This window comes from Hakea prostrata, chromosome 4 (assembly GCF_041222555.1).
Source record: "Hakea prostrata isolate BN-2017 chromosome 4, UWA_Hpros_2, whole genome shotgun sequence".
NCBI classification, from domain to species: domain Eukaryota; kingdom Viridiplantae; phylum Streptophyta; class Magnoliopsida; order Proteales; family Proteaceae; genus Hakea; species Hakea prostrata.
In genome coordinates, this window is record NC_142603.1 from 51,079,733 (window position 1) to 51,090,500 (window position 10,768).

The 10,768-nt window shown below is 41.4% G+C and overlaps 2 protein-coding genes and 1 pseudogene across 2 annotated transcripts; all 3 read right to left on the bottom strand.

The window, feature by feature from the left end:
- Positions 1 to 2,218: 2,218 nt before the first annotated feature.
- LOC149019439 (galactinol synthase 1-like) lies at positions 2,219 to 3,895 on the bottom strand. Its single transcript, XM_089151032.1, has 3 exons — positions 3,419 to 3,895; positions 2,845 to 3,300; positions 2,219 to 2,698 (listed from the first exon to the last, which is right to left on the bottom strand). Exons 1-3 carry the CDS (start codon positions 3,737 to 3,739, stop codon positions 2,489 to 2,491), a joined length of 987 nt encoding a protein of 328 aa, XP_089007158.1. The 5' UTR covers positions 3,740 to 3,895; the 3' UTR covers positions 2,219 to 2,488.
- Positions 3,896 to 5,850: 1,955 nt separating this feature from the next.
- LOC149019440 (E3 ubiquitin-protein ligase RSL1-like) lies at positions 5,851 to 7,222 on the bottom strand (annotated as a pseudogene).
- A 922-nt stretch (positions 7,223 to 8,144) lies between these two features.
- On the bottom strand, positions 8,145 to 9,929 carry LOC149019441 (galactinol synthase 2-like). Its single transcript, XM_089151033.1, has 3 exons — positions 9,460 to 9,929; positions 8,886 to 9,341; positions 8,145 to 8,776 (listed from the first exon to the last, which is right to left on the bottom strand). Exons 1-3 carry the CDS (start codon positions 9,775 to 9,777, stop codon positions 8,567 to 8,569), a joined length of 984 nt encoding a protein of 327 aa, XP_089007159.1. The 5' UTR covers positions 9,778 to 9,929; the 3' UTR covers positions 8,145 to 8,566.
- Positions 9,930 to 10,768: the final 839 nt, after the last annotated feature.

Here is a 10,768-nt window from a genome sequence, read left to right on the forward strand (position 1 = left end):
GAAATATCAAGGTCTATAATAATAAAGATCCCAACCCGCTAAGACTACATACCAATGTCAATAGATAGGTTGGTGATTTGAAATTATTCCCTAAAAATAGACCCGAAATAATCAATGCAGAAACTAGACTATTCCATGCCTCCTTTAAATGCCTTAACTCATCTAATCATTTTGGATACTTAACAATTTTAATGTGTACAAGTTTACCTAATGAATTAGAAGGTGACAAATGGAGCGTAACACTTTTTTGGGAAGGAACCATCCAGAACATTGCCACAAAGGATAGCACCAATGGCACAACTTTTGGAGGAATTACTAAAAGCCACTTGGACAGCTATAACATTAGCCCAACGGAAGCAAGTACAACTTAAACACATCTGGTGTGATGATGTAATAACAACATATCTACTAAAGGGCAAAGAGATAAAACACTTATCACCTTCCTAGCTTATTCCCTACTTTGGCACATATTCTACCTATAAACACTCAGCTAGAATTTTGTAGTTTAAGACATGACATTGCTAAAAACTAGCTACTTAGTCTAACAACCCAACATGTAGGAATTTCTTGTTTAAAGGCTATGACTCATGATGGATGTAATTGCAACTTTAAATCCTACCTAACAAGTAGAAGATTATGCTCTCCTCACACCCTTGTATCATATATTTTGGAAGGGGTCTACGTATGGTCCACTTTGTCGGTACTTAAAGGTGGACAATTCCTAAATATGTAATAAGATGGGTGTAATGGAGCATAGTTATATCCAAACTCGTGTATGTATGTCCGGGAGGCTAAGAGGGGAACTGGGGCTAAATAGACATTATTGGTAAAAGCAAATAGCTCATGAAGATTCATTTGTGGGAGAAGAAAAAACATTAGAAATTTCAACGCATTCTTTTTTTCATTTTTTTTTTGGATCTGAGGTTCATCCGGGCCAGTTTGCACGCACCATGACACAACTACATCCCCGGGGGGCTTTTATATAATTAATATAGAAGGGGCTTCGCCCCTGGCCCCGAGGGGATTCAAATTAACTTTGACCTCCTATGTGGAAGCATTGGTCTTTTGCCAACTGAGCCACCCCTCAGGGTTTCAACACATTCTTCAATAGTTTAAGAAGCCATACCATTACGGGATTTTTATTTGAGGCCTTGACCACGTCATCAAATGTATACCTAAGGTCTAGATTACAACTCAAAGTATTAAATGAAAATATAATTTTTTTCCTTTTGCATTTAAGGGTTTTAGATTTCATAAATTTACAAACTCAACCCCTCTGATAGGTAGCCACATCTAAACCCCTTGATAAACTCAACCTTCGATAATCCTAGTGTCTGCAGGTTCTACCGATGCTTTGTCGCAGATTTTCTTGGAACCAACTTACTTTACAGTGAGAGACTTTGAAGAAGTGTGGAAAAACGGCGTGAAATCCAAAGGCAAAATAAAAGGACGAAAAAACCCTAGTTTTCAAAAAGATAGCTAGAAAAGAATTGCAGATAGATTAAGGTTGGTGGTACTTTTGATGCCTTTGATGGAGAGATAGAAGACATGAGAAATCATGGCAAAACCAAACGGATCTGTGAAGGATCATGCAAAACTTGGGAAGAGCTCCTATTCGAGTGGGAGCTTAGACACAAGGTTCGACGATATGATGTTTGGATGATGTAAATTCTGAAAGATTTTCCTTTATAGATGCTCTGATCTTGTTTCCTTTATTCGAATCAAAGATATGGATTAAGATATTCTTTTGTTTCTTCTGTTTTGTTTTTCTCTCCTGTTCGTTGCAATTGAAAGTTAAGAAATTGAAGGAAAACCGTGAACAACGACAGAGAAAAGGGATGCAAAACCAGAGAAGTCCTCGCGGAGTATCAGCTATCGGCGGAAATTATGACCAAAATCAATCTTTCTACCAAAGGGGTTGAGTTTGTAAATTATGAAATCTGAAACCCTTAAAATGCAAAATGAAAAAACTATATTTTCATTTAATACCTTTGAGTTTTAATCTGGACCGTTAAATATACATATGATGATGTGGTCGAATCGTCAACGGCTGGCAGCAGCAGCCACTACTGCAAATAAAAATACTACCATTGCTAGCTTAGTAGTAAAAATTAAACCCATTGATGTTTCCAAAGGTAAGTGCAACATCAACTTATATCACAGTAGATACCTTGCTACCAGGGAAAGCAAGAGAATCTCCGAGATCCTAATGCGTGCCAATATTTGGATTGGTAATGTGAAAAAGCTTCCAAATTTGACTCAAAATCCCAAACTATTTGGATAAATGGTCAAATAAATACATAGAAATCCAAACTGTTCTATTTAGCTGTTAAATTTGAATTACCATTACATATATTTACATAATTAATCCCCAAAAATTATAATAAAAGAAATACATCTTCACATATAATTCCACTAAACAATTGCTTAATTAATCTGGCCATTCATAAAATCAGGCCATCCTGTTTAAAATCGAGATGTCCCTGCTCTAAGCCGCTGACGGCGCCTTAATGTAGTTTACGACGCCAGCCTCCGACAGTGCCGCCGCGAACGGTTGCCGGGCCTTGCCTTTAGCCGGTGACATCCTGTAATCCAGAGTTTCGTCGTTGTAAATGTCCCACCACTTCTTCACCAGTTTCTTGATGTCATCTCTGTCCATGTTCTCTTCCTTCCCAGTGTACCTCCAGGGTTTTGATCCCTGTTTGATCATGTCCATAGAAAACCCAATTAATACCAGATCAATCGAAACCAGGGACATAAGCTAGCTAGTAAAATTTATTACATAATCTTTGAAAGCTAGCTAGTTAAATTTATTACATAGTCTTTGAAGTTGAAGAAACTCACCGCAGCACAGTAATGGATGACTTTGGCCTTGTCCAATTCGATATTCTCTGGGTGACGCCATAGCATGGCCAAAACCAGATTGTATACTGGAGGAATGGGCATATAGATGTCCTTGAAAAACATGTTCAGGAAGTCTTGCTCTGCAAAAGTTGTTGGTGGAGTAACCATGACAGACTTCAAGAGATCATCGCAGGTGGAGAGGCTGGGCTCGAACACGAACATGCCGGCGTTGAAGTAGAGGGCAGGTGGTGAGCCCATCTCGGCGGGCCACTTAACCCTATCTGGGCACTGCTGGCAGTAACCGATCTTGTACTGTGGAGTGTGGCTCCATGTCTTCTCACAGAAACAATCCATCACTGCGTGGAAGTAGCCATTTTGAAGATCAAAGAGGTGATCAATGTTCTCAAATACTTGAATGTCTGCGTCCAGGTATACCATCTTCGTGTACTCCACAAACTGCACGGTCAAAATGTGAAGTTAATTACATTGAGTTGATTAGACGCTGCTACTGGTGGTAGAAAAGAGGAACAAAGATTCAGAAAGAATGAGACAGGAAAAAAAACTTGCGTGGTACCTGCCAGATACGGAGTTTGGAGTAGTTGATGACATAATACGCCATGGCGAATTGGGTCTGATTCTCAGGTGGATAGACAGGCTCGATCTCTCTGACGATGCAGCCCTGAGACTCCAGGATCTGGCGATGCTCTGCCGGAACGTCAGGCAAAACAGCCACCACGAGTGGGTAAGCGTTGTTCACCTTCCTAAGCCCCTTGGCCAGACCCACAGCGCCTTTAATGTAGTCACCATCACCTGCCAAGAAAGTAACATAGGCTCTGCTAGGTTTAAGAAGGGCAGGTTTGGTGAAAAGAGCGGTGCTAACAGTATCGGAAGCCATGGAAATTCGCCGGAAAATTGCAAATTAAGGACTAACGATTATGAGATGTTGGAGGACAACGAAGGACTGGGATTGAGAGATTGGAAATCTTAGAATGGATAATCTTACCAATTTCTAGTTGGGTCAGTTTGTCTGTCGTAGTTCGGAAACTCAGGTTAACGCGTCTCTTAAATAGACCTCGAAGTTGAAAGATGGTGCTAGCAGCGAAGTTTCCTGAGTAGAGAGATTCAAGGGATTCTAGTGATCTCACTATTTTCTGCTAACACGTAGAAGAACGTGGCGATCCAACGGTTTTCCGGTATATAGTAAGTAAACTTTCAGTCGTGTGTATCCAGTAGGAATTTTGCTTGGGAGCAGTGCCTACGTGGCACTGCTCCAAGCAGTGAACGGTCAAGATTTGAGTTGGGTGTTAGATTAAATTTATCCGTCCATTATGAGCATGTCACTAAATCCACTTATGATAAACCGTTTTATTCAAACAACCGAACCTCGGGTTCAATTCGTAATCGGGTTTTCGGTCCCCGTTGGCCGGCCTTTGGGCGTCGTCTTCTTCGCGTCGTCGCGCTGCCCCGGTCGCGTCTCCTGTTCTCGCCGTTCCGCCTTGGGTCTCGTTCTCCCGCTTGGCGCCTCTGTTGGCTCGGGGCGCTTCCCGCCTCTTCCTCCACCTTCCCTTCCCCCCGTGCCGCGCTACTTGGGTGTCCGTCCCTTTCTCGTTTTTTTTGGTGGCTCGGGCGCATGGTGCTGCCGGTGGTGCCCCGTGTATGTTGGGGTTGGGTGTTTGGGCCTTGCTCCCGCTATCCGTCGGTCTTGGTGTTGGGCGTTCCGCTATGTTCCTTCCATTTCTCTCCGGTGCTTCGCGGTTTGACTCGGTTATCGCGTTGGGTTTGGGGACTCCTGCTTCTGGTGGGTTTGTGGGTTTGGGTTCGGCATGTCTGTGCGAGTTGCCGCTGTGGTTGCGTTGTTCGCTCGGTGTCCGGCTCGCCGCACCATTTCTCGGGTGGTGTTGGATGCTCTGATCCACTCCCCCTTCGTCAAGGATACGTTTTCAATAATCAATGTTGCCCCTTGCTTTCCCTCGTCCCACTTATTTTGACTCAACCGTTTAGGGTTTTGTCCCGGAGAGACCTGCCGATTCTCCGGGGCGCTTGGTGGCGCGGTGGCCCGGGTTCTCGGGTTACCTCGGTTTTTTTCGTTGACCCATTGGTTCGGTTTGTTTGATCGGTTTTTTCATTGTTGGTTTTAGTGCCGGATCACTGCGGTGATTTATCTTCCCACTTCAATATTGCCGTTCCTGCTTGGGCGTGCCCGTGGCCTGCTCCCGCTCCATCTAGTAGTCAAGTTCAGGCTCATGGTCAAAGTGGGCGGTTGAATAAATGACTCTGACAGGAACGAATCGTTTTGTGGGGACATGGATTGAGACAGACTAGTCAGACACTGTCCCTTTGAAGATAAAGCCGTGGTCGGCGCAGAAACGATAATAAGATGCCATGTGGACTACGTTGCATGTCATTTGTTTTTTTTGGGGGGGGGGGGTTAAAATCTGGTGTGTCAGTTTCATTATGACCGTTTTAGGTATAGAATCTTCTACCGACAGTTTCATCCGAGGAAATATAGACTGAGATGGTGTGAAAAGGAGTAGCCAAGAGTGGCTCTACTCGACCTGCTCGATAGTGTTCTTTTGGATGTCGTTTTCTCCGGCGATGAGGGATTATCCAAATTTTGTCCTTTTAGGTCAAATTGATTTTTTGGAAGTGTTATACGCGTGTATCTAAGTAGGAAAATCTGGCTGGTACTTTCTAATCAGGTTAGATTTTTATTTGTAGCAGCTCCTAACTACTACCAATGGTGGTGATTGCACAACATAATCAAAATAAGATCGAAAAATTGAGAATCACATGATGGAATTTACTTGTAAATACAATTTTTTATTTTTTATTTTAAGGGTTTAAAGTTCACTAATTTACAAAATTAGACCTCTCATTTACCCTCTTTCAAATTCCTATTTCATTTTTCTTTTGACGAGTTTTCTGAAAATTTGTTCATTTTGGTATCCGAAACTGTCGGATTTATACTTTGATCAGCTCCTAATCACTCGCCTTCTAATTCCACTGTCATTGGCAACCATCATGAGTATTAGACCATGCCGATCCGCATTCATAGCAAAATTCAAACCCACACCTACAGCCACAATTAACCCAAAAAAACTATAGGAACAAAGATGTGATTTGAGCGATATACATAACTAGCTAACCAATCATGAGTTCTATTGGAATTTTAAATTTATTTTTAAATTATAAGTTCAAAATATTTTTTGTGTTTAGAAAGAAGGGTTAGAAGTAATGTTATTCCCTATTTAGATACCTAAATAGCCATGGGTAGTCTATGAAAAGTCTTGTTTGAATGGCTAACTAACAAGACTTAAGGGAAAAGACATGATCTGGGAAGTATCTTTTAGAGATACCCTTTATAAGTGTCTCTTCCTCTTCTATATAAAGAGAGGAAATGATCCCTAGGAACTCTAACAGTTTTAACATCAATATTAGTCTTTTGGTTTTCTATCAAGGTATGAGTGCTTTTGATGAATTTGTGAGTATTACCTTCGGACGTTCTTTGCAAGTAAATTCCATTGGAGTTTATGTCATTGGAACTAAGGAGTTGTTGTATCTTGGAGGTGAGGGTGCCACGGTCAAACTCAGTCTGCACTATAGGGGGCGTTCAAATACCTTAAGGAAAAGTACTGATATGTATGCCTCAACTCACCGTGTTCGAGTTCTTCTTGTTGTTATCGTATTGTTTCCTCGATGACATACAGATGCATAGTGATGTTACCTATTTCTTCTTCAACTACAACAAAGACATAGATATCTCTCCAAATCAGATAAGTTCTATTTCATCAATTCTATAGTCTTATACTTGCTGCCCATATAATGATTTCCAACAAGTCCTGAGAGAGAGTAACGTGATTACAACCCTCTCTTTTCTCAACAAAGAAGCTGCATTTTGGGCATATCTTCCACTTGAGCTTATTAGCCAGTTCAACATCCATTAAATCTTGTATTGTTGTGGTATCGTTTTTGTCCAACCTCTGGAGCTCCTCGCAGGTAATTCCAGCATGCCATGGAACCTTGCAGTGTGGCAGAACAACCTAAAGCAATAGGGGCACTCTAATTCCCTAATGATATTATTAACTGACATTCCCCCTAGATTACCTTCAATATTGTCAACAACCAACACTCTTGAACAATCCTTGAAAGGGCAATAGAATCTGGAAAAACCAAGTATGAGAGAATTGCACAGAGTTGTCGACCAACGATCGAGAACTTGGTCAGGGACAATGGAGTGACGGTGGTGTGGCTCAAACACTGTTCTATAGTCGGGATCGAGGTACTTCACTTGGTATGCGTTTTCTTAGATCTTCGATGCCACGTGCTTGGCGATACAGTGTCGACAGTAGGAGTGGCAGTAGGTGGGAATACCACCAAGAGGTTAATCTCAGTCATCAATTAATCTCAATTGAATAGTTCCAGCCGGACACCGAGATGAACAAATACCAAGGAAACTACTCAAAAGAAAAACGAAATAAGGGGTTTGATTTTGTAAATTAGTAATCTTTGAACTCTTAAAATATAAAAATAAAAAATAGTATTTACAAATAAACCTCCGCCATTTGATTCTCAACTGTTCGATCTTATTTTGATTACGTGGCATAATCACCAGTGTTGGCAATAGCCAAAAACAGCTAGCAATTGCAAATAACAATTCGTGACTCTATTTGACGTGCTCGATAGTGTTCTTTTTTATGTCCTTTTCTCTGGTGATGAAATTGATTCTTTGAAAGTGCCATACGCTTGTATCCAGGCAGACACACACATTGCATTGGAGATCTGGCCGGTACTTTGCCACGCGGCTAAGAGATTCCTGGGAGACGTCTTTCCTCTTGCAGCCATTTTTAGAGCACCTTTTCTTCTGTTTTCTCTCTTGGGCGAGCTAAAAGCAATATGCAAATATTATTGAGTGAATTTGCCTACTCAAGACTTGTGGTAGATCTGATTTTATATAATGTAGTGGTGTTTGTGTGGGTTGTCCATAATGGGACGAACTGAAACTCTAAACTGAATATTCAAGTAAAGACCTCTAGTCTCTTGGAACTTTAAGAATCTTTTGGCATCCTTAGGTTTGCTAAATTCGAAGTGGGTGAAAAGAAAGGGGAAAAAAAATTAAATTTTTTCATAAAATCCTTCAAGAGGATCTAGCCAAGGGGTTATACCATGTCCACCCGTGTCGGAATTTCTCGACAACCTAGTGCTAATATCCATGCTTTCACATTGGTCAACATTGTTTTGCTTTTATATACAAGAGTCGACAACTCTAAACTTGTGAGGATTTCCACTAGAAAAAAAAATATTTGTATTTTGTCTTCAAACACAATATCAAGTGACTGGATGTAGAGTGAAACCCATTGATGTTTCCGAAGGTAAGTGCGCGTGCGCCATCAACTTATTTCATAATAGAGATCTTGCTATCAGGGAAAGCAAGAGAATCTCTGGAGATCCTAATGTGTGCCAATATTTGGATTGGTAATGTAAAAAAGCTTCCGAATTGGAATCAAAACCCCAAACTGTTCGGATAAATGGTCAAATAAATACATAGAAATCCAAACTGTTCTATTTAGCTGTTAAATTTGAGTAACCATTACATCTATTTACATAATTAATCCCTCCAAAAAAAGAAATACATCTTCACATACAATTCCAAGGAACAATTGCTTAATTAAACTGGCCATCCATAAAATCAGGCCATTCTGTATAAAATCCAGACGTCCCTGCTCTAAGCTGCCGACGGCGCCTTAATGTAGTTTACGACGCCAGTCTCCGACAGTGCCGCCGCAAACGGCTGCCGGATCTTGCCTTTTGCCGGTGACATCCTGTAATCCAGAGTTTCGTCGTTGTAAATGTCCCACCACTTCTTCACCAGTTTCTTGATGTCATCTCTGTCCATGTTCTCTTCCTTCCCAGTGTACCTCCAGGGCTTTGATCCCTGTTTGATCATGTCCATACAAAACCCAATTAATACCAGATCAATGGATACCAGGCACAAGCTAGCTAGTTAAATTTATTATATAATCTTTGAACTTGGAGAAACTCACCGCAGCACAGTAATGGATGACTTTGGCCTTGTCCAATTCGATATTCTCTGGGTGACGCCATAGCATGGCCAAAACCAGATTGTACACGGGAGGAATGGGCATATAGATGTCTTTGAAAAACATGTTCAGGAAGTCTTGCTCTGCAAAAGTTGTAGGTGGAGTGACCTTGACAGTCTTCAAGAGATCATCGCAGGTTGAGAGGCTGGGCTCGAACACGAACATGCCGGCGTTGAAGTAGAGGGCAGGTTGTGAGCCCATCTCGGCGGGCCACTTAACCCTATCTGGGCACTGCTGGCAGTAACCGATCTTGTACTGTGGAGTGTGGCTCCATGTCTTCTCACAGAAACAATCCATCACTGCGTGGAAGTAGCCATTTTGAAGATCAAAGAGGTGATCAATGTTCTCAAATACTTGAATGTCTGCGTCCAGGTATACCATCTTCGTGTACTCTACGAACTGCACGGTCAAAATGTGGAGTTAATTACATTGAATTGATCAGACGCTGCTACTGGTGGTAGAAAAGAGGAACAAAGATTCAGAAAGAACGAGACAGGAAATTAAACTTGCGTGGTACCTGCCAGATACGGAGTTTGGAGTAGTTGATGACATAATACGCCATGGCAAATTGGGTCTGATTCTCAGGTGGATAGACAGGCTCGATCTCTCTGACGATGCAGCCCTGAGACTCCAGGATCTGGCGATGCTCTGCCGGAACGTCAGGCAGAACAGCCACGAGGAGCGGATAAGCGCTCTTCACCTTCCTTAGGCCCTTGGCCAGACCCACAGCGCCTTTTATGTAGTCACCATTACCTGCCAAGAAAGTAATATAGGCTCTGCTCGGTTCAAGGGCAGGTTTGGTGAAAAGAGTGGTGCTAACAGTATCGGAAGCCATGGAAATTCGCCGGAAAATTACAGAGATGTTGGAGGAAAACGAAGGACTGGGTATTGAGAGATTGGAAATGTTAGCTTAGAATGGATAATCTTACAAACTTCTAGTTGGATCAGTTTGTCTGTCGTTGTTGGGAAACGCAGGCTAGTGGATCTCTTATATAGACTTCCAAGATGAAAGATGGTGCTAGCAGCGAAGTTTCCTATGTACGTAGAGATTCAATGGATTTAGTGATCTCGATTATTTTCGGCTGACACGTATAAGACGGTGTCTGTATCTAAGTAGTCAAGTTCAAGCTCATGGTTAAAGTAGGCAGTTGAATAAAATCTGTTATATCTGACAGGAACGAATCGTTTTGTCGGGACATGGGATTGAGACAGGTGCCACTTCTCTGCTGTCAAGTCTCAACAACCAACCATATCCAAAGCCAAAGTCCAAAGACTAGACTAGTCAGACGCTGTCCCTTTGGTGATAAAGCCGTGGTCGGTGCAGAAACAATAATATGATGCCACGTGGACTATGTGGTATGTCAGTTGGTTTTTTGGGGATAACGTCTGGCTTTCTGGGGTGTCATTTTCATTATGGCCGTATTTTAGGTATGGTATGATTAGTTTCTTCTACCCGAAGGTAACTATATATTCGCCAAATTTCGGTGATATGGGGAGGGGGTAAAACGAAACCCACTTCCCAAAATGAGATATGCAAGATATAGCTGATTTCTTGGCGATAATCGCGATATATTGAAAAAATAATATATTTCTTTTATTATTAATTCGCGATTTTTATGTTATTTCTTGCATTTTTTAGACGATTTCTCTCACGCTTTTATCCCAATCTTACCAATTCTTTCCGATGATTCAAAACTCAAAAGTTAATGTACTAAATATAATTAGAAAGAAATTTTACATAGAATAGTTTATAGATAGGAAGACAATTTATAGCAAAATCTTCAAAATTAATGAGCAATCTTACCAACTATATTCTAGTGATTTAA